We start from the raw sequence: 24,296 nt of genomic DNA, 5'->3' as shown, positions 1-24,296 counted from the left end.
GGAAGTGATGTCGGCGACAGGTCCCAGCAGCAGCAGCAGCAACCGAGCACACGGAGGTGGTTTCCATAGCAGCAGGCGCTAAGCACAGAGACTCGCTCTTCTTCCTCTCCTCCAGCTCTTGTGTGATGGGCAGCATCGTTCCCTCCGTCTGTTTGTTTGAAACATCATCAGACCGTCCCTGTGACATTAGAAACACCTCTGATCAATAACTGTAACTGACAGCAGAGCCGCTGCACAGCACGGCTCAGACTGGACTCCGCTTTAGTGTAGATATTGTCTTTTAAAATGAAAAGATTTCAAATGTTTTCCTCTTCCTGTGTGTTAAAATACAGAATCCAGGACGTCTGGCTTGTCCTCAGCCTCACACTGTTACTGAAACGACCACTGTGGCCCCTCGGAGCCACTGACAGCAGGCAAAATGACATAAAAATGAGAGGCAGACAATTCATATAACAGACTACAAGCTATCGTCTGACCTGGACTAACATTGCTGGTCTGCAGCCGGCTGTGAGACGAGTGCTCAGAGACTGCCTGCAAACACATTCACTTACAGCTTTGCTCTCATACAGTGTTTCACCTTCAAAAGCCCTGATCGTAGCCCCACTGCTTACCTTTGCTGTAAATGTCAGACGAACCTCATTGGACCATCAGTCAGTAACGCTGCTGCTGGACTTACATTTTGTGGAACGTCCCTTTAAAGTGTCTGTGTGGCTGACTGTGGTTGTTTCAAGTTTCAAAGCACTAATAAATAAAAATGTTCACACAAACGGTGTCTCTGTTAAGATGACGTTGGACATGGATCTTCAGTGTCTCCTTAGAGGACAGATCTCAGTGGTTCTGGAGAGACTCTGAGCACTGCCACACCAAACACAAGGAGCCTGATGAGGTGGTTCAGGCACCAGGATGCCTCCTAGGTTAGGTGGAAGGAGGCCAGGACGCACCCAGGAGCTGTAGCAGTAAAAACAGAGCCTGTGACCTACAGCACAAATCTCTCTACTATCAAATAGGACGCATGAATAAGGAAAACACTGGAAAAGCACTTTGTGGAAACAAAATAAAGGTTGTTCAGTTTCAGGCTAACCCGATCTTTGCCATGCTCTGGTGTCCAGCTTTGCAGACTGATGCAAGTCCATCGGTACGAGAACATGAGAACATGGACTCTTCTGGAAGTGGATATAATCCTTGAATATCCTGAATCTGTCCAAACTGTTTATGCCGTCTTACTGGCAGGTGCAGAGAATTTAGAGTTTTTTGTTTACTTGTTGTCACTGTGATATTTGTTTTTAACCCACTGCACAGAGACACAACAGGCTGAAGTGTTTGGAGCATTTAGGAAAGATCTGAGTCTCGGGGAGCTTTTGGCTCCCATTTTGCAAGAAAAGCCTTTAATGAGATCCAAATGCACCTTCACTACAGTATAACTGTGTTCAGTGTGGGTTGATGTGTGTGGGTGAAACAAGTGAACCTCTGAGAGTCTGATTATAGCCTTTATGCTGTGTGGATAGGTGGACTGCACACCTGTAACAAACCTGTGCAGGCTGGGTTATGGTGGCCCGGCAGCCAGTGGAGGTGAGTGCAGAAGGGTTTACCTTCATTCAAGCAAACAGGTGTAAAACTCCCTGCTGGGCTCTGCTGGGCTCCGTGGGCTGTGCTCTTTTTGTTTCATGAAAAATATTTCTCTCACTCACACACTAAATCAAATAAATATTAAATATTATTTTTGTGTTTCCCAAAAGGTTGATTCTGTTCATCTGGACGTTTTCAGTGTGGTCATCATCAGGTGACGTCTTCAGTCTCAGCTGACTGCAGGTGTCAAACCTTATAAACAGGACATTTGCACAATAACAGCCCACTGAAGGAACAATGGGAGGTGGGGTCAGTTTATGATCATTGATATGCAAACTGTCATCAACAACCAGGGCCCTGTTTCAGGAAGCCGGTTTAGTGGAAAAACTGAGTAAGTATACCCTGAGTTAACGAAAACTCTGGGTTTTCGGTTTCACAAAGCGAGTTCAGCTGCAGCCTGAGTGAGTCACTATGACGACACACGCCGTGAAGCTAACCTGCCCCCTAGCAGGTTTACTACAACTAACCCTGACTGTCTCCGCCCCTTTGTCAGAAACCTGACAGTAGGAAGTGTCAGACATGGCGTGTCCCTTCCTTGAAGAGCCAGTAGATGTTGAAGCCCAAATTCTCCGCAGAGCTCTCCGCCGGGAGAGAGTGATCAGAGCGCGTTTGGACATTTTATCATTTCCTGATGATTGTCTGTGTGAACGTTACCGTTTCTCAGCACAATCTATAAGTTATTTGAATAACATCCTCAGGCCATATATTACGCATGTGACACATCGCGGACATGCTCTCAGTTCTGTACATATTATTTGTATTGCACTTCGGTTTTTTGCAAACGGGAGCTTTCTGTACAATATTGGTGACGCTGAGCACGTTTCCAAGGCTACCGTCTGTCGGGCAGTCAGGAATGTTACAGTTGCACTGAAACGTCTCCTGTACTCGTCTGTGGTGTTCCCCGGTCATAGACCCACAAGATTTATCAAAGAGGGATGCCACAAAATTGCAGGTATCAGGATGACCAAAACTTAATGTATGATGTGGTGATACTTGAACTACTACTTAAATTTTACATTTATTTTCACGGTTCCCAGGCGTAATTGGCTGTATAGATGGCACTCACATTCCAATCATTGCTCCTTCAGTAAATGAAGGAGACTATGTGAACAGGAAGTCTTTCCACAGCATTAATGTACAGGTACATAGTTCCCTGTAGCATTTCAAACTAACAAATTATTTCATCATAGTAATGGATGCTAATTTGTGTTCTCTGCACTGTGAAGATCATATGTGATGCTGCCAACATTATCACAAATGTGGAAGCCAAGTGGCCAGGCTCTGTCCATGACTCACAAATATTCCGTGAATGTACACTGAGCACAAAATTTGGACATGGTGAGTTGAGAATACTTTAAAATATATAAAGACCAATTGCTTCAGGGACATTTGAACTGAAGTGTATCCTTCTGTCTTAGGAGAGTTCACTGGCTACTTGCTTGGTGATAGGGGGTATCCATGTTTACCCTATTTGCTTACCCCTTACCCTGACCCTGAACCGGGCCCACAGCAGCGATATAATCTGGCTAATTGCAGGACAAGAGCCAGAGTTGAAATGACTATCGGAATGCTTAAGGCCCGGTTCCAGTGCCTGCAAAGACTCAGGGTCACCCCAGAAAGGGCATGTGACATTATTGTGGCATGTGTGATTCTTCACAACATTGCCACAATTAGAGGAGAACACTGTCCTTCTGAACCAAACATCAGCAGTGATCCAAACCATGAACATCCTGACCCTCCCACGGACATACAAGATGGAAGAGCAGTCAGAGACACCATATGTCACAATCATTTCCTTTGACCCATCACCTCAACATGTTGAAAGAAGAATAAACAGATTTTTTGTTCAACTGGCTTTATTGGTCGCCTGTATTTCCTGTACACAAAGTATTAAAAGATGTAAACCTCATAAAGTGTCTCTGTTGCTTCCTCCTCTGTAACAGCTGTCAATGTTTCTTCATTATTTTCCTGTAGTAAAGAAATAAACAACATTGCTGTTCTACTGTAAACTCATATAATCTGTGGAGTATTACTCACAACTGCATGTTGGTCTGGCTCAACAGGAGGCTGCACCAGATGCAGTACACCATCACCATCAACTGATAGAATATGAGGTTTATACAGGTCACTTATAACTTACAAGGGACCAAATGGCAATTAACAAACATACCAATCACCTTACACTTCATTGTCATTATGCTCTCAAAGACAACCAAGACTGAGGGAAGGCAAAATCAGTCGGAAAATAACTTCACTACAAAATAATTCATTATGGTAAAGAGTTTATCAAATGAATGAGTAGCACTGCAAAGGTGACTGTGGAGAAAGGATGTATGCACATCATGTATTATTTTGAATTTACCCCCTATGTAGGCACTTGTGTCTTGCGGGGTTATTGACTCAGAGGATGTCCCCGCAGAGATGCCTTCGGCCACAGGGCGCCCACTGTTTTGGCTGAGGGCCAACTGCTCAGCCTCTGTGAGTGGTGGTGGTGGAGGACCCCCACCTGTTTTTCGGGCCTCCGCTTTTTTTCTGTTGGCTATAACGGGCCACATTTGAGCATACAGAGTAAGCAAATATGTACTTGTAATGTGCTCAGATAATTTCAATAAGTGCTTACAGAAAGGAAATTAATGTAGCCTCTAACTGCAATCGATTTACATGGGACAAACAGACCAAGCACTATGGCTCATAATACAATTACACCTTACCTGTTTGGACTATATTTTTATATTTCATTTTTACTTGCTGCCAGGCACGTTTGGGGCCTGTTGGGTTGCACCTGCGCTCACATCACATCACAAAATAAAATGTATGAAATAAAAAATAAAATATAATAAAATAACGTGTTGAATGGGTGGAAATCCCTCGATCAATGTTTAAATTAACACTCACGCATTGACTCTGTCGGCTATGTTTTGCCATGCATGCTCCCTTTCTTTCGCAGCTGTGGCTGTGTTACTTTTTTCCGCGGAATTTGCATGTTATCGGCATATGCTGCCATCAGAATTTCGGCCTCAAGCGCTGTAAGATACATTGACCGCGCCTTCTTTCCCTCCGTCTCCATGGTGACTCGCTTAATCTGTGCTCCACTAATCAGGGCTTTATGTATCCTCGTCCGCGCGCTTCACTTGGGGTTAAAGCAACTCCGCGTTGACTGAACTAATTGTTATCAGCCTTTCTGAAACCGAATATTCCGAGTTGGACAGTTCGGGGTTACTCAACCCTGAGTGTCGTTTTTCACTCTGAGTTTTCCAAACCGGCTTCCTGAAACAGGGCCCAGGAGTCCCGGTCACAGAGAGCACACACACACACACACAGAGCATGTACGATGGTGACAGATGCACCCTTAGGCCCTTCCTCCATTCAGAGGTGGGCTTTCCCTTTTCACCACTAAACAATAAGCAGGACACATGACTGGAGCTAAATTTATTTATTTGGTTTTAGGCATTGAATTTGATGGAGCAAAGAGAAAGGGTGGTGTAAAGCACAGAGCTCAGACAGCTGGAGGTCACCAACATGCTTCTTTCAGTCGGAGGCTTTTCTCTGAAACACTCCTGAGTTTGAACTAAGAACCTAAATAAAATCCTTCTGCCCTCCAAAACACAAACAGTACCGTTTGCAACAGTTTGTGCTCCAAAGGTTTTCTCTTTGTGTGTATTGTGCATGTTTCTGAAGATATTTCTGTACAAGCACATCACAGGTGAGAAATAAAGCAGTTAGTGTTTGGTTCCATATTGTACCAGTGATGGATTCGCCACACGGACAGGCTGGGCTAAATAAATAATGTAATTATTGATCACAGGGTCAGATCAGACAAATCGCTGGATAACAAAGCTCTGTATGCTTTGGCCCGGGTGAGCCACAGGTAGTACTGACACGGAGCAGAATACAGGATTAAATACAGTCAAATGTATTGTGTCTCTGTGTTCTTCTGTTATTGTGTCACTAGGACAGTTTATTCTGTGTAGCTGTGAAAGTGAGCGAGTGTTTAATAGGCTCAGAGTCACTGAAGAACACATGTGAAAGTCACAGCATGGTGTCCACCTGCTGCCTGTCTGCTCTGCATTTCCACACCTTTCATGTTGACCGGAGGACAGGCCCTCACCAGGTTAAAGCTCTTTGTAAAAATATAAGAGTAGAATACAAAGGTTTGGGGACGCTGAAGCACTTAGAATTATTAAAGCATTGTTTCTCCCTGGTTCTAGCAGCCAGTCTCTACTTCTCTACATTTTTCTGCCTTTTTGACCTTTTTCCTTCTAGTCGCTGCCTTTGGGCCATGTGTGAGTTTAATGCCTCAAACAACAGAAAGCTCACAACACTTGCTCGAAGGCTATCTCAAAGTAATGTCTAACAAACGTTTCCACGTCACTCTCACATGTATCAGAGGGAGAAAACATCTGAAAGGTCGTTGACTCTAATAACAATAATATTAATAATAATCAAACATTCGTTTTGGCACCGTTTCCTGTCACAGCAGGAAGAACAAAAGAAGCTAACATGTTCCTTTCAAATGGCACTACACACTTCATACTACAAAAACACTTTTTTGGTATCACATTTGTTTCACAGCTTTCATCTGCAACAATGGAAATGAAGAGAAAAGCCTTATTTCTTCTGGTGGTGTGAGCAAACCTTTGACACTCATGGGGTCGACTGGTGAACCTCGAGGGAGGGAAACCATTATCGTTAACGTGTCAGAGTCAAAGCTGGATTTTCCCAGTCGTTCTCGAATCACTGGGATTGCAATGCAAAAGGAAAAAAGTGATAATGTTTGCTTGCAGGACATTGATCGTCCTACGATATGCGTGTTCATTTTGACACAGTAAGAAACTCGTGTGGGTTTCATGACACAGCCTACAATTAAATAATTTCATGCAAAGAGCCAAACTGTAAGTAAGAACAACACAAAATCACAGTTTTCTTCTGTGGCTGCTGATATTCTTCTGAACCGAGAAAGAAGAAGACTTATGAGCTGAAAGCATTTCTTCACACTGCGTCTGCCCTCGAGGTTCAACCGCTGCTGGCTTTTACATATTTGTGCTATTTGGTCACATATTTCTTCAACATATTTGGCAAAAACTCAGCTAAAAAACAATCAGTATTCCTCATGGACATACAAAATTATTCAACATATCTTACATCTTCATATAGAGACATTTAAAAGTTAGAATCAGTGAAATCTGTGTCACTCCGCCTGGAGAGACTCGAACAAAAGCAAGAAAACAAACGATGTTTAAAGCACAGGTGTCCCACTTCCACGAGGAACAATCCAAAACTCAAAGTAAACCTATATTCTATAGTAAGTTTGAAATGAACACAAAGAAAACCATGAAATCTTTATATCTTTGGGTTTCATTCATCTTGGTTTTCATAAAAACTTTTTGGATAGGCGGCCAGTGTGAAACGTGGCGCTCATCTGTGCATCCGGGCATGTGGCACAGTGAACGTCGGAGTCACTGAAGTCCCAGTTGACCAATTTGGCATCTAGAAAGTCAGCTTGGCAGCGTGGCCTCATCATTTTTTGGATTCAGTTATGCAGATTAACAAAGACAAGCTTCCCGTTTTGCTCGGTGGAGAGAAAAAGAGGACGCCTGGGTTGTTTCATCATGTTGTCCATGACATACTTCCAAATATGTCTTTGGAGGAAAAGCACGAACATCTTCTGATGTCACAAAAATGGAGAAATTCCACCAAAAGCATAAGAAGCTGAGGCTTGATGGAGGCTGAGACTGATGCTGCAGAGCTCCACATGCTCCTGCACAGTTCGGTCTGTGACTCACACCGGTCAGGTGTGCTCACTGACCAGAAGCCTTTACTTTTGGATGAGGTAGACTAGCATTAGCAGGCTTGGGCTAACTATAGAAAAGATGTTCCCATCAGAGTGAGGTAGCTTTCTTTGGAAGTGAGCAGCTTTGGGTGGAAGGAGCTGAGTTAACTGGTTCACACGACTCTTCCTAATGGCTTGTAATAGAAAATAGTTTCTCATCACACCGTCACCTCTGGAAGGTGTTCACAAAGGCCGCTATGTTTCTTCTTTTCCTTACTGTAGAGGAATAAAAGGCAAAGTCAAGAGTTTGTCACCACAGAGTGACGAGACCGTCTCCGTCAGGGTCGAGTTTTTGGCTTCATGCGAGGTTTAAAGTCCACATCATCACGTGTCAGTTTATCAGTGGCGATCTGAGAGGTAGAATATTTTGGTTTACGCCTTCCACTGAAAAAGTGACAGAAATGTTTGTGGTGCGAGACAGGACACAATCTGTGGTGACAACGGTTTTCAAAGGCTTTCTTCACGTGCACAGGCACGTGCACAGGCAATAAAGGCAATAAGCTTTGGTTTGAGGGAGGGAGTGGCTACTCTCAGGTTATTAGCAGCAGGTCTGGGGACACTAATGGTATGACTGAGCCTAACAAACCAAAGGTGGTGCTCTTTGGTGGGAGGTTCCTAGTGAATGGCTGACTGCTGGAGGACAGGGCAGGGGTGTGGCTGTTATGACATCACTGACCAGTGTTAGCCAGTGCCTGAGGCGTGCAAACCTGACGAATGTTGATCAATGATAACCTGGCAGACCACCTGCTCACAGGACAGAAGAGCACAACAGGAAGGGGACAGAAGAGGACACGTCACAGATCAGAAGCATGCATGTGCACTGCATCGCTGTGAGGCTGCACAAACAAGTCAGGTTTTCTCTTTGAGAACTAGAATCATTCAACAAAGTCTGGCTAAACCTTCTGTTTAATGTTTGTAACTCTTTTTGCACAAGAAGCTTTTCTCCAAACGTTTTAAGTAGAATGAGAAAAGCTATTGAGCAGATGCTATTTTTTAACTGGATCCATGTGTTTCCATTCTGTGTAAGGATGAACCAAACCAGCTGCAGTCAGTGTGAAAGCTTCACAGTGGCAGCTGATCTAGTCTGCAGTCACGGTTCCACAGCTGTCTCACGAACTTTACACTTTATTAGGAAACCTCGTGACTTTGAAGAGGGACAAACAACTCCTCTTCATGTCAGCTGAGTTTGGTAGTTAACCTGACTCAGCCGTCTGTGGTGGATGATGGAGTTAAAAGCACTAACATGTGAGCACCTTTAAATGTGTCTTATTATTATTATTATGCATGAGGTAAGATAAAGCGTGTACCTGAGATTCTCCTCTGGGGAGGGCCTCTCCATCTTTAGGGATGCCAGTGTGCACTGGTTGGATCCTCGATGGAGACCAGCTGTCCTGAGTCCCTTTACTGCAAAACAGACTGCAAACCAGGCCCAGCTGTGAGTGCGTATGCTGCACTGAGCTACATGTGATCATCAGTTAACAGGGATGAACTCTATTTATAAAATGAGCCAAAGAAGAACAAGAGAACGTGCACAGTGCATGGATGCATACTTGCGACGGTATCCAAACATGAGGAAGAGAACACAGAAGATGATGCAGGCGGTGCCGATATGGATGCCGATGACAATGCTGCCCAGCGAGGCCTCTCCGTCCCTGCACTGACACAGACGGTCTCCTCCTGGAAACAAACCAAATATTACTGATGAACGTCCTCGTGGCTGAAACACAGCAGAGCCAGGTTCTGCCTCACTATCACTGCGCTCTTTGACAGCACCGTGAGCTCACATGTTTTTCAACTTAACCTGTCATAAATCATAAATCCTCATTTTTTCCTCGTGGTGCATCGTGCTTGTATTCTCATGAAGATTTGTCATATTACACGTTTATTTTGTTGTAGTTTGTACACATCCATGAATTAGTGCTGCAGGGTTAGTGGTGTCATTAGTTATTAAAGCTCTTTCTACCATTCAAATCTCTCACCAAACCCGCTTTTTTCAGTGTGTTTCCACAAATCGATTTTCATTTACTGATAATCGTTTGCAGTGTCTGCAGGAGCTGTTTGTTGCTGGAGTCGCAGACGTGTGCCGACACTCACCGGTGCTTTGGTCTCTCGCGCCCTCCTCTGCGAGTGACACCAGCCTCTTGGAGCAGTCGCTCTCTCCGTTCCCATTATAGGCAACCAGTTTGATTTCATACACTGCACCCGGTTCTAAAACAGATTCAGACGAGCTCAAACACAACGTTGTATAAAACTGAACAGAGGGAATAAAGGGACTGATGATGGACACAGATGTAAGACAGACAGGGCGGGACATTTTCAAAGGTGAGGACTGCTCAGAGTTTCATTTAATGTTGGATCTGGCTGTTGCTGAGTCGTGTGTTAGTGAAAAGTCTTACTGGTGAAGTGGTTAGTTTGCAGTACTGTGGTTACAGTGTGTCTATGTGCACACTTACCCAGGCTCGACATGGTGTGGGCATTAACGTAACAGGGCAGCTGAATCGGGCTCTGGTACTCAGCGTGGGGGACCCTGCGGTACGACAGCCTGAAGCCCTCGACCATACCGGCCTTAGTGGGAAGTTCCCAGAGGACCTGTACGGCGCTGGAATTTAACACCTTGGTGAAGTAGGTAGGTGGAGCAGGCACTGCATGGAGGCAAAAGGACAGTGGTCAACTGGAAAAAGGCATTACTCACTGTGCTAAAGAAATGATAAAAACCAGTTTGGAAGACTGATCCCTGCTGGTCTCACTGTTTGGTGGTCTTACCGCCCCCTAAAGTAGTCACAGTCACAGTATGGGACTGCTGACTGGCTCCCATGGGCGAGTAGGCCTTCAGGTAAAGAGAGTAGGTGGTGGCTGGCTCCAGGTTGGTAACGTCGTGCTGAAAGTTGCCTTTACTGATGGCTTCCTGCAGCTCCAGACTGTCAGCCTCTAAATAACACACACACACACATTATGAGACTTAAGATCATAAGTTAATGGCAGCATGTGTGTGTGTGCTCACACTCACCTCCTATCTTGCGGATGTGCAGCACGTAGCCGATGATGCTCTCAGTGACGTTGGTGGGCGGCTGGTCCCAGCTGATCTGCAGGGCGTGCGTGGACACGGCTTTGGCCGTGAAGCCTCCTGGGGCATCGGGCAGATCCTTACCCTGCGCCACGGCCAGGCGGGCGCTGGCCTGGTTGGTACCGGCACTGTTCTCGGCAATGCACTGGTAGATAGCCTCGTCTTCCGAGCCGATACGGGTCAAAGCCAGAGTGCTGTAAGGACAACATACCCAACGAGTAAGCTGCTGTTACTTCACTGCGTGGGAAATGTGATGGTTCAGCAGTGAAAGCAAGTGTTAAACGTACTGCAGCTCCATCTGCTCTGCATCTAGCTGCTCTCACCTGTCAGTATTACTGTACTACTATATCTCTTGTATCTTCTCCATTGCAGAGTGACCACATGACTGCTAACACTGTGAGAAACACAACTTTGAGTAATGATTCTGTGTCCTGGAAAAATGCTTTAAAATACATTTAGATGAGGATGCAGATGAGCCTGAAGGACTGCACGTCAAAAGGTTCCAGTCAACAATCACAGAGGATTACGTTGGGATTTTACTCCTGGAATCAGTGGTGTTTATGGAAAATGTTGTAGTTTCCTGTGATGTTTCTGACACACTGTGACGGGGCTGAGCTCGGTGAGCGAGGACGGCACTGTCGCCTCACAGAAGGAGATGTTTTTGGTTTGAATGTCTCTGCGTGGAGACGGCACGTGCTCTGTATCTTTATGTGATCTCACTGTGACCGACACACACCGATCACATGAAGACTTCGGGGTCAGACGCTCTGGACACAGCGCTGTCACTCTGTGGGTCAAGTGTTAAAGCTAAAAAGGTTGAAGTATATCACAGATGGCGTTTTTGCACTCCCTGACTCACATACCTGTTGTTATTGGTAAGCTTGATGTTGTGTCCAGGCATCAGGACCTTGCCATTCTTCAGCCAAATGAGATGAGGCTCAGGGACACCCTGCGCCACACAGGTGAACACAGCACTGCCCCCTGCTGGTTTGGATACAGACTGTGGCCACTGCAGGAACTCAGGAGGAGCTGAGGTGGAACAGACGGAGGTGAGACCGAGAGCAGACAGCAAAACAGAATCACAGCGTAAACCTGAAGCACATCCCGTCCACTGTATGAGTGCACATCGGACTGCAGAGGAGCATCTGCCAGGCTGAAGAGCGTTTAAAGATCATTCTGCTTCATTACAATCTGGCTCTTATTTTATTAGCCTTAATGCACCGCACAGAAAAATGCTGCAAAAGCACACAAAACCAAAGGGAAGTGTTCGTGGGGAGATGTTAGCGTGACGGAAACGAAAACATGTGAAGGACGGCCTGAGACACCCTTTAGAGAAGCGGACGGTGCTGTGACGGTTCAGGTATCACCCTGTCCCTGTGTGTGTGGGGGGGGCATGCCTTACATGCCCAGTTATACTGAATAAACTTTATCAACCACCTGCACAGCTGTATTGACAGATTTACTGTTTGCTTATTGTTTTTCACGCGTTGGCCACTTGTGTGGTGTCCCGTTCCCTCCTGTTAACAGCAAACCTGATGTATGTGCACTAAAACATCACACCTTGCTGTTGTTGCTGTCCTGATACTTTATGCCTTCTACATTGTTAATTATGCTTCCAAGTAATGAGGAACATAACGCACAGGGACACATTTTATTGAAAAATGTTAAGGTTAGTGGAAGCGTATTTTTTACTGCTGCTCTGCTTGTAAATGACTTATTCTGTCTCCTTCTGCCTCTCTGCCCTCCACGCCTACTCCTCCATCCAACTGTTTTCAGAGACATGTGTCCTTATTACTCCGGTCTAGGTCATGGGTCAAAGATCGCAGGTCATTCCCTCCCCCTTGCAACCCCCACCTGCCCCCTGTATTGTTGTTCTGCACGTTTTGTTTCCCCATATGTGGTCTTTGTCCCTGCATCCTGGCCACAGAACAACAGCTGATTTCAGCCGGACGATGGAAAGATTCACACATTTAAACTCCTCAGCTGACTCCACTACCACAAACACTGCAGACGTTTTCCAAAAGTGATTTTAGTGGAAACAGAACAAACTGAATTACAAACTAAATAAATGAATGAATACATCAGAGATGATGTATTGATAAATGATTTAGAGCGATGTGGAGCAGACAGAGCAGCTCAAACTGGCTCCAGTAGTAGCACAGTGAATATTTAACACACTATATTTTAAAATTTGAGAGACAAAAAGGACGTGAATACAAACACTGGTGTTTGAAAATGATACTTGTTAAAGACGAGGCTTCACGGCATGTTTAAACCTTTCTGAGAATACAAACCATCAAGTTTTCATTGTGTGTTAATTTGGTTTTTTTTTAATTAAACAACTTAATTGATCCGAAAATAACTGAATTCAGTTTTTTACTTAATTCTACTGATTGACTTTTATTTTCCCAAAGTTTCATTTTCAGCAGCCTGTGACTGAGAACAGCTAATGAGCATCATTAGACTCAGAATATGGACACGTGCAGGGTGATGGATGAAAGCACGTCCACCCCCAACTGCAAGTCAGTCGGCCTCGCTCAGTCCCTCCCCCACCGAAGAGCCGGGGGCACAGACCCCCCCCCCTCACGCAGGGACAGGAGCCGTGCTAACTGAACACATCTTAGCTCACATATCTTACAGCTGGTTAACAATAAGTGTGACCACAGGTCTGAGCATTTATCCACATTACCTGTCATGTAAGTGTAACATGTAAACTACTTTCTAAATGCCGATCATAAATCTGGACACAGACTACCTACTACACAGACACCTGACAGGCACAGTGAAGAAGTGTTGGACAGTCAGCGGTCAGTACTGAGGGGTGGGTGCTAAAGAGCACGTCAGCGGTCCCCGTACATCCTCACCTTGTACCACGAGGCGTCCGAGTGCAGTGCGCCTCATCCTGGTGCCGGGCCGGTTGGCAGCGCACACATACACACCAGAGTGCTGCAGGGATACGTCTGAGATCATCAGGTTCCCTGTCCCGAGAACCTGGATGCCCTCCACCCCAATGGAGCGCCCGTCTGATGGACACACGGACACAGAAATAGTTCATGAAATCAAACCTTTGTGGCTTGTCAATCTTTTTTTCACATTCTGCTGGGATGCTACAGGGCTACCTAGCCTGCTCCAGGAAACAATGGGCCTTGGGTTTCCTGTGGCGATACACTCCAAGATGGCGGTCTGATGGACCGTGATGGTCAGATTCTGAGGTCCTGACAGGATCACGGGCTCCTTGTAGGTTCTTGGAGTCCCACCTGGAAGGTGAGGAGACACAAAAAGAGAGTATGGAACCAATGACGTCGGGACGAGGAGTGTATAGTGTGAGTGTAATACACAGCACGTAGTATACAGCTGTGTTTAGTATATAATGCACTGGTTTTACTCCCAGTGACTGTTGACGTAGCCAATCAGCAGATTCATGTGGAAGTATCACAGGCAGTGTATATGTGATATACGGTAAGGTCCCTACCATCACAGCCACGTGGAGCGGTCAGTGAGTACTTACATAGATGTGGGATTGTCCTTGTGGCTCTAAACTTGCAGCTTTGACATCACTGCATAAACCCTGCAGCACTGTTAACAGTGGAAGCGCCCTGCACACCTCAGATGTTATGAAATGTAGCATTAGAAACATTAGAAACATTAGAAACAACGTCGTGTTTGGGCTGAGGGCTGTTGCTGGGAACGACTCAGGTTGTGGTGACAGTTACATGGACACTCGTGTGATTGGAGTTCTACAGTCTCTGGTTACAGATCAAAGATGTGATCATGTACTCTTGGACTGTGCTCATGCAGGCGCTAACCCCCGCCGCTCATATCCCAGCCGTACTGTAACAGCTTGGGGATCACGAGTCCACCTACCAGTAACATTGAGCGTGGCTTCGTGGCTGTAACGAGTGTTGGCGATGTTGGTGGCAACACAGCGGAAAACCCCTGCATCCGCCTTTCTCACACCTGTCACCTGGAGGATGCCCATTGGTAGGAGAGTGTACCTGGACAGGTAAGAGAAGCTGAGTGAAGCTGAGGCACTAAACATCATTATTAATTACTGTCTTGTCCTATACAATTTCCTATTCTGTCAAATTACAAAAGAGGTGAAAGGAAGAAAAAAGCTCCCCGTCTTTCTTCTTAGAAGGAACGTCATTTATCTTTCCAATGAATTCTGCTTACACATGAACATTAGATGTAATGTGACTCAGGCTAACAGAAAAGCTACCAGCGCAGTTACATGTGGTCCTTTACACCACATATCACAGTCCACGATACATGTGTTGGTGTGTGTTGAGTCTGAGTTTACCTGCTGTCAGTGGTGTTGAGCAGCACTCGGTCTTTTTCCCATGTGATTCTGGCTTCAGGTACTCCATTGATCTGACACTGGAATCGAGCGACTCCTCCCTCGTCCACAGACATTGATGCAGGGTGTGTGTGGAACTTAGGAAGAGCTGGAGAGCCAATCACACAAAGAGAAAAACAGTGCACACAACTGTTGAACATCTCTAAAGTCTGTGGGGAGTCAGGCAGCAGGACATGTGTGGACTGTGTCTGTGATTAGAAATAGCTTTATGATCTATTTAATGGTTTTTCAGCCTTTCTTACTGTAAGACTGACCTTTTCACATGCAGCTTGTATGCTAACCATGTTCCTGTGAGTAATATAAATTTGGTGCCCACACACAACCATGCTGGGCTGCTTTGAAATGGGGCCATAACCAATAAGGCGGAATTCAATAGATATGCCCTGTAAATGAGATAGCATCACCATGGCAACTCCTTGCATTAAAGCAAGACCACCTCAAGATAATAAGCTATAATTCTGCTGGTTTAACCATAAACTCTGTGTTTACTGGTTAGAACAAAGGCGTGAGCTCCAGGAGGAGGAGTGTACACTGATGCACGATGTGTGTGTGTGTGTGTGTGTGTGTGTGTGTGTGTGTGTGTGTGTGTGTGTGTGTGAGTGTGTGTGTGTGTGCGCGTGTGTGTGTGTGTGTGTGTGTGTGTGTGTGTGAGTGTGTGTGTGTGCGCGTGTGTGTGTGTGAGTGTGTGTGTGTGTGTGTGTGTGTGTGTGTGTGTGTGTGAGTGTGTGAGTGTGTGTGAGTGTGTGTGTGTGTGAGTGTGTGTGAGTGTGAGTGTGTGTGTGAGTGTGTGTGTGTGTGAGTGTGTGTGAGTGTGTGTGAGTGTGTGTGTGAGTGTGTGTGAGTGTGTGTGTGTGAGAGTGTGTGTGTGAGTGTGTGTGTGTGTGAGTGTGTGTGAGTGTGTGTGTGAGTGTGTGTGTGTGTGTGTGAGTGTGTGTGTGAGTGTGTGTGAGAGTGTGTGTGTGAGTGTGTGTGTGTGTGAGTGTGTGTGAGTGTGTGTGAGTGTGTGTGAGTGTGTGTGTGAGTGTGTGTGAGAGTGTGTGTGTGAGAGTGTGTGTGTGAGTGTGTGTGTGTGTGAGTGTGTGTGTGAGTGTGTGTGTGTGTGTGTGTGTGAGTGTGTGTGAGAGTGTGTGTGTGAGAGTGTGTGTGAGTGTGTGTGTGTGTGTGTGTGTGTGTGTGAGTGTGTGTGAGAGTGTGTGTGTGAGAGTGTGTGTGTGAGAGTGTGTGTGTGTGTGTGAGTGTGTGTGAGTGTGTGTGAGTGTGTGAGTGAGTGTGTGTGTGTGTGTGTGAGTGTGTGTGAGAGTGTGTGTGTGAGTGTGTGTGTGTGTGAGTGTGTGTGTGTGTGAGTGTGTGCATATGGGACAAGTACCTTTGACAGAGAAAGGTCAAAGTGCACTGACTGCAGCAGAGCCTCCGACGTTCACACTGAAATTCTTGGGTTTTCTTTCCTTCTCTGACTGCTTCGCTTTAACTAAGATACATTAAACCAGCACTGCAACAGCTGGGAAATCTAATGTGACGTTGGGTGTCTCAGCATCTTATCAAACACATCAACACTGCTGTGTAACACAACATTAGTGGTCTTAAAAACCTAAATCTGGGTTGCTTTGTTTAACCCGCCAGATCAGAATGCTCCTCCTCAGTGAGCATGCTCAGACCACCCAGCACCACCTTCCTGCACCTAAATGTGTTTTCCTAACATCTCAGCTGCTAAAGCTGTGTGTGTTGCTGAAGTATGTGGAGGTTATAACATTCTTGTCACTTACATGCGAGGTGGACTTTGGCCTTGCGGCTGACGAGCAGGCCGTAACGGTTCTGTGCAGCGCAGTCGTACTCGCCCATGTCTGCATCGCTGCCCTCTCTGCGTTTCTGGAAGCTCTTTATTAGCAGCGTGCCATTCTCTTGCACTCGGACCCGTGGGGTACTGGGTACGGGCGCTCCGTTCTTGCGCCACGTAATTGCGATGGGTTCCTCACCCTGGACCTGACAGTCCAGCATGAGTGGCCGATCCCTCACCGCAATCACGTCCGTGGGTTCTACCAAGAAAGAAAGCTCAGAGGCCCAGCAGCCGCCTGCAGACAGAGGAAAGACAAAGCTTTTACTGTCATTTATTTATTCTGTAAATAAAATGTATTTTAACTATAATTTCCAACCCAATACATATCCTTTGTGGATGTGCTGGGAAGTTTTAGAGGGGCCAAAACATCTTATTTATATTTATACAGACGGTCCTCTGAGGTGGGCTCACTGTAGTGCATTTTTATGACATTGTAACAGGAAGCATAAAAGAAAATAAAGTAAACATAAAGTGAAACTATCTGGATGCTGTGTGAGCAGGTGATCACCTGCTGTATGGCTGTAAAGCAGCGTCTTTCCCAGTCATCTCTACTTACTATCAAAACAATGTAACTGCCTCTGGATGCAGGCTGGCTGGAGGAGAACTGGAGGTCTGATGGTGTCCTATTGTAAACTATCTGAAACAGAGGCTGTCACCACTTCCTGACTCGAATTATAGCTGAATAATATCCAAATGATCACACACACAGCTCTAACTCGATAGATGACAGATGAGGATTTGTGGCCTGTGATGATTTTATTGCAGTCACAGTGGAGGCTGAATGCCACTGAGCTGTGGAGGAGAACACTGGTGGGGTCGCTGGGGTCAAGTTGGGAGACCCTCCATTGAAGCAGGGCCCAGTAGAGACAATGGCATTGTGACCATGCTTATTTGCACCCAACCCCCAGTTATTTCTTCTTGTTGGCCAACACACAACCAGGGCACCATCTGCCCTTCTTATGCTCCCCTCCACCCATCGACTGTCATTCATATCTGTGTCTGAGGTGACTTTCCCATGCTCCCAGATCTCCTTCCTCGCCGTGTCCCGTCTCTGCGGTGACCTCGGGAAACCTCAGTCTTTGTTGTTTTCTTTCAGCCTTCAGAACATTGAACCCTTGCATTGGCCGCCCTCTGTCCGGCTGTGAAGCATTAGCATTAACTGCACTTGAACTTGCAACATATCTCATCATTGTCACCGAGGATTCTCGTAACCGGCTGGACTAAACATGCAATACAACCGGCCACAGTGACAGCCCACACAGCAGCCTGAATTTGAACTTTAGTCTGTTTTGGTATTTAATTGCAGTTCAGAGTGTTTAATTTGTCAGTGTACGTTTATATTCTCACAGATTTTGAGTTTTCATCTAACACAGGTAACATATAAGTGCAGAAAGCTCTTCCTGTCTATCATCATTCAGCAGATATGTCAAAAAGAAGAAGCTGCAGAACTCAAGTCTTTACTCGTTTATTCAACGTGTAACGTCCAGCATCTGCACCTTGTAGTGAGGATGAGTCACAACAGAAACTCGACATCACTAAAACAGAAGATGAAAAGTTCCCAGTGTCCAAGCTCAGACTGTGCGTCCACTGTGGGATCGTGTTTGCGTCACGTCAGCGTGCTTGAATGTAACCTGCAGTGGGAGCATTAACGTGCTGTTGCTAACATGACTGACTCTGTCCCAGGTCACTCAGTCACTCAGTCATGACCTCGGGTCCTGTTCACTGAAGCACAAACATGTCATAGACTGTATCATAACATAGTTTGGTAATATTACATATAAAGTGGACATGTTTGCTGCAGTTCCTCTGCACATGAACAACCCTGTGATGTTACTGGCGTTCAGGTTTTATCAGAGTCAGATTTTAAACCTTCCACGGAGCTGCTGCCCGTCCTCATGATCTCTGTCGCTGCTCTGACTGATGTGCTGAATCCAGAAACGAGCGTCCGCCCTCATGCTAATGAGAAATCTCTCCCTCAGCAGATGCTCTTAGCAGATACGACTGTGGGTCTTCGGGTCAGCTGTCTCGGGGGGGTAACAGCCCCTCTGAGATCCACATCTCTCAGGCCTAGTGGGGGCTCGCACCTTCTGTGGGTTTAATTATTGAACACAGTGTCTGAGGCTGTGATATCTAATAGTAAGTATTATAAGCTATGTCTTAATCAGACTGCTGAAGGCCTGTCACAGAAGACCAATGAGGAGTGCCAACAGCACCTGAGAACATGTGTATGAAAGTGATCAGTGTGGGGTCAGCCTTCAGATACCACGACCCACTGTGACAGGACTAAACTTTATCTGAGCCTCGACCAGAAGACGCCTGAGTCTCACACTTTGGTCAAAGCTGTGGGAGAAAAGTCTCCGAACGTTGTCTGTTCGTTTGTTCACAGTCAGTGAGTCATAGACCACAGCGTTTCCACATGCAGTCTCTGTGCTGTCGTCACAGAGACAAACCCACTGTAATCATCTAGCTGAGGTGGTGACACCTCCATGTGCTGTTTGTAACCTTTGAAGCATCCGAGTCATCAGCAGCTGTCTAACTTCGTGTGGTCCGGTGTGCACCAGCAGTGTGCACCATCACCAGCAGCTCTTTATGAATATGATGGTAAATAGTGTCCTGTGTTTGTCCAGCAGACTGGTCTCTCCTTTATACCAGAACAGCCTCAGTCTGAGGTGAGCATGCCCCCCACAGGCATCATCCAGCCCCCTTAATGTCACCTTTGTGTCACATTGTTTCACACTGTACAGTTAACATGAGGTCTTTGTCCGTGTGGACGTGACAGAATATCAAATACAGTAATATTTTGTATAAACTGTTATTAGAAACATGTCCATTGTTGTTATTGAGCTTCATATCAGCAAGAAGCTGGATAAATATCACCTGATCATCTGTCGAGAAGGAAGTGAAACAGGATTCAATAACTCTTTTTTTTCACTCCTCGATACGTAAACCAAGTCACGTGGAGCCAAACGGCCTTTTAATAGCATTTCCTACACGACCTTCTGTATATCGTTTACATTATGAACATAAACTGAACAAAACAAAGAAAAGTAAACACGCTTACATCATCACAAAGAGACGTGAAGCACTGAGCTGACTGAACCAGAGGATTCATATGAGGTGAGCTCTGTGCCCTGAGCGGCCGACACACAGAAGCAGGACGATGAACTACAAAGACTTTAATAATTATAAGATGAAGGCTGCAGTCAAACTGAGGTCGCAGCATCACAGACTGCTGAGTTCAATCTGTGAACTTAATGAGATTTTTTAAGGGAGGAGGTTGTCCAGCAACCCCCACACTAGCACCCCATACTTGTGACCTCAAGCCCTTCAAGGGCCGCGAGAGTCAGAGGTGCGGAGGATGGATATGTAGATGAGGGTTGGGGGGTTGGTACCCCAGCCTGAGCGACCCACCCGGCCTTCTGCTGCTATTGTTTAACAAGACTGCTGCCCCTGAACTTCACACGTCTCTCACCAGCCCCCCAAAGCCCCTAATTTATAGTACAAACACACAATCAAAGTTTTGCCTCCAAACACTGACAACATGGATTTTACTAGATGTGACTGCAGGGTTTTTAGGAACTGTTCCCCTCAGATGCTAAACATGAACATGCTGAGGCCTTTTTCCTTCATCACAGTGAAGCAGACATAAAATCTACAGTGCACTCCAGCTGTTGTTGTGATTTGGCACTATATAAATACAACTGCATTCAAAGCCTTGAGTTTGTATTTAAACTGTGGTTTTCCAATGTTGTTTAAAATGTGAGGCCAAAAGAGATGTTGGTGGAGTCCATCACTGAGTCAGAGGGCGAGTCTGTGTGAATGACACATGGTGCAGTAAGAGCTTTGAGGGCATATAATTTACCAAACTCAGCAACACCAGAAGACGAGCAGAGGAGACAGCTAGAGTACGATCACAGAGCAATCCACAGTTCAGCAGAACAGCCTCACAACATTTAACCGAGTGAGGATCGGCGTCGACGTCGTGAATCAAAATGTTCTCATATAACCTCAGTGGAGTCCTTAAACTCCACTCAGTGTACGCTTATGTGACATGAAAAGTGTCTAAACCGTACAGTGGATTTCAAAGTTAGCACCAGATTAAATTAACCTGCTGAGGTTACCTATGTGTAGCCTAATCCTGAGGCCTCTGCATCCAAGGGCTCGATTTTTAATAGGAAGTCAATCAATAAGCTTCAGCTTGTAGTCACATTTGATAAGCTTTGTGTTCACACATGAAGGCTGCAGTAAGCTTTGTTTACTCCAACACAACAGTGCTCATCAGACTGAACACGATGATGATGATGATGATGCACCTCTACAAAATAAATGCATTCTTTGATTTGAAATCAGGAGACTTGAAATACGCAGGAAGCTGAATCTCCTGGTTGTCCTGCTTCGTGTTATAAACTCGACACAAACAGAAATGCAGTGACGTGTTTCAGCTTCAGCAGCTTCATTCACATCTGTGGATATCTTCCAAAATGATTGTGTTATAGACAGGAAGAGATATTTTACTGTGAAAGGGAGGATGTATAACAAGAGGTACGTGTCAAGTCCATCGTCTGAGCTGAAAACATCAGCAGCAGATCTGATCCAGGAGCAGCGCGACAGAGACGAGGGACAAAGCTTTTTAAAACCTCATTATGGCCCAATGTCAGGCTTTCAACTGAAGCTGCAATGACGCTGTTTCATGTCATGATGCACAGACACACGACCTGCTGGTAGAAAGAGTTTGTGTGCTCGTTACAAGCAGCTTCTCACACGGTGATGCTGAAGCTGAAAGACGACTTTGCAGCCTTTCATCTGCTGTCTCTGAGACTAAGTGGCACAGCTGTGCTACTGTACTGCATAGAAATATGCAAAACAAGCCAACCAGTAAATGAGACTAACTGGGCCCACGAAGGCGTCCGTGCACGGTGGCAGGGCACGCTGCGGTGCTGTAAACATTAGCCTGAGCTCTCCAGAGATTGAGATGTTAGCATTTGTATGTTTCACTTCAGGAAACAGAGCCACCGCACACCCATTGTTGTGGATTAAACCAGTGGGAGCGTGAGGGGGTGGAGGGCGGAGGAGGATTACCTTATAGTCACATATCTTTAATAAAGGCTCAATGTGAGCGCAGACTGCTGCAGTGTTATGGAGATGAAGGTGTAGGGGTGAGGTCAGTGAAGACTGAGCACTTCTGGAAGGCTATTGTCCTTCTGCACCCCCCACCCCCTCACAGACTGCTCTGGTGACCCAGAAAGCCGACCCCCTCCACAGGGTCAGAGGTCACTGACTCTCAGCTCGTTCTGTGTCTGAGTTAAGGACAGAAATCAAACTGCTTTGAACCTGCTGTGCTTTCCCCAAAAACAACCTTTTTCTGCCTCCAGCTCTGCAGGTTTCTGCATCACGACTAAATATCAATGAAAACTTCATTTTTTCTTTTAGATTTTCAGTTTTATTTGAATGTGTAGAAAAACAGATGTGTGACATGTGTGTGCTGTGAATAGAAAGAGCTGATGTTTGTTAGTGGAATATTAATAATCACACCCAAATTACTCTGCAGAGTGGAGACGAACCCCATTAACCCCACCCCCACCACACCACCCAAACTGATATCCATTCAACGCTGAACCATCAGCATTGAAAATGTGTTGATTGGAGGAAAAGTGGGATAATTTACATCAAATCTGAAACAAGTTTAGTTATATCATCGGTTTATTATCGTCTGACAGGCTCGTGTTCCACAACAATACAGATATTTACTGTATTTATTATAAAGGATATTAATATTGTGATGTTTTATAAAATGCTGTCGATCTTTTGCATTGAGTCACTTCCACACTCACCAGCTTTGAGTGGGATAATCCACCGGTCTGTTTCCACACCGTGTGACTCTCGTGTCCACCTGCAGCCTGTGCAGGTCTTTATGAAACTTAAGGACAAACTAACAGCAGCACTTACCGATGAGCATACTTGTTTATCAAATGACAAAATGTTCTGCCCATTAATCACCATGAAACTGAACTAATATCAGTGTACAAACTCATAGAGCAGCAATCACACCATAATGTGTGAATATGTGCCAGTGCAGGTGAAGAGAGGTCTACTCACTGAAACTGTAGAAGGCTGTGAGCCAGCTGAGGAAGGTCACTAGTTTCATTCTGGTCTCCAGCGTCCTCGCTGTTAAAGCTTCTCACCCCGCGAAACCCCAAAATCCAAAAGAGGAAAAAGTCAAGCGGACAGCCAGTTCCTTCTGTGCTCTCCTGCTCCGTGTGCTCTTTGGTAGCATAAACGGACACGTTCTGTGTCAGATCATTGCTCTTCTTCTGTCCTTCTCAGCATTCAGCCTCCACAAGGTTCATGTTCAAAGCTACTCTGAGCATCGGGCGAGGAAGAGACCTCAGCGTGGACAGAGCTCATTAGTTATTCTGCTTCATTGTTGTCAGTGAATGGACACTGACACCGAGGTTTGTGGCAGGTTTGCGTCCTACCAACCAATCACAGCCCCAGAACAACAGAAGGGTGGTAGCTCAGCCCGGGAGCCGTGATTGATAATCGTTTACAGAGAGCTCTTCTGGTTGGCCGCTGCCTGATGGACCAGCTGTGGCCTGAGCCGGAAACCCCTCGCAGGCTGGCTGGAGTTGTGATCCTGGGATACTTCCACCGGACATAAAGAATCGAGTGGAAAATACTCACAGGATTCACAGGAAATATTGTTCCCATGACGAACATGTTTGTGCAGACTGGAAACTTTTAGCACACGACTTTTTTAATTGGCTGAGCTTTGCTCCAGTCAGGCTACAAACATATTAGGTGAAATGTGACAGTTGTTACTTCGACCTTTACAGTTTTTTTTAATTGGTTTGGCGCAGTTTTCACAAGCAATTGGTACATTTTCAAAACTCTTAGTACTTATATCACAACAGATCATCAAAAGTGCACGTTTGTCAAACATTTCAGCATATTTTCAATTGTGTCAGTACAATACACATTATGACAAAATATCCTTTTCACTACACAAAATAAGTGTTTCATCTAAATAAATGTTTTGTTCACAGTTACTGCTTTTCATAATGTTATCACTATCAAATTTTTGATTTGCATCTCTTATTATTCAGTTTAATACATTTGTCTATCATTTAATTCAACTGATCTTAATGTTCGATCAATTAATCATCCATTATGTCCATGGATTTTCAACTTGACTGATTGTTCTCTGGTCATTTGTAAGTTACACATTGCTGCAAGAGCTTTCAATCTAGAAATACTAATTGCTAATTGTTTCCCCCGATGATCACAATTAGTTACCATATAAGTAGAACTGTGTTTGAGACTTTGCACTGTCCAAATATGGAGCAGGATAGACTCGTAGGGAGAGGAAACCTTCATCGAAGAGGTGGTGGTGGTGCTCCTCGACAGAGAGGTGGACACAGACAAGGAGAAAGAGGTGGTGGTGCTCCTCGACAGAGAGGTGGACACAGACAAGGAGAAAGAGGTGGTGGTGCTGCTCCTCGACAGAGAGGTGGACACAGACAAGGAGAAAGAGGTGGTGGTGCTCCTCGACAGAGAGGTGGACACAGACAAGGAGAAAGAGGTGGTG

At 45.5% G+C, this 24,296-nt stretch overlaps 2 protein-coding genes across 2 annotated transcripts in view; one reads left to right on the top strand and one right to left on the bottom strand.

Moving 5' to 3' along the window:
- Positions 1-301, top strand: part of vps45 (vacuolar protein sorting 45 homolog) — a 15,101-nt gene extending 14,800 nt beyond the window's left edge. Inside the window, exon 15 of the mRNA XM_086279459.1 lies at positions 1-301. This exon is cut by the window's left edge and continues 9 nt beyond it. Coding sequence (XP_086135585.1) covers positions 1-82 — 82 coding nt within the window. The 3' untranslated portion in view covers positions 83-301.
- Positions 302-8,062: 7,761 nt separating this feature from the next.
- LOC147304523 (immunoglobulin superfamily DCC subclass member 3) lies at positions 8,063-22,856 on the bottom strand. Its single transcript, XM_086280337.1, has 14 exons — positions 22,808-22,856; positions 16,641-16,946; positions 14,821-14,965; positions 14,385-14,515; positions 13,640-13,777; positions 13,385-13,543; positions 11,384-11,549; positions 10,464-10,714; positions 10,220-10,384; positions 9,910-10,098; positions 9,551-9,664; positions 9,007-9,133; positions 8,764-8,872; positions 8,063-8,200 (listed from the first exon to the last, which is right to left on the bottom strand). The coding sequence occupies exons 1-14, from the start codon at positions 22,854-22,856 to the stop codon at positions 8,138-8,140; spliced, it is 2,112 nt and encodes a 703-aa protein (XP_086136463.1). The 3' UTR covers positions 8,063-8,137.
- Between the last annotated feature and the right edge of the window lie 1,440 nt (positions 22,857-24,296).

Source organism: Aulonocara sp. 'chitande type north' Nkhata Bay, linkage group LG22 (genome assembly GCF_057382095.1).
Source record: "Aulonocara sp. 'chitande type north' Nkhata Bay isolate Kocher_YH1m ecotype deep benthic linkage group LG22, A_spYH_male_GT1.1, whole genome shotgun sequence".
NCBI classification, from domain to species: Eukaryota; Metazoa; Chordata; class Actinopteri; order Cichliformes; family Cichlidae; genus Aulonocara; species Aulonocara sp. 'chitande type north' Nkhata Bay.
This window is presented reverse-complemented; position numbering and strand designations above follow the sequence as displayed.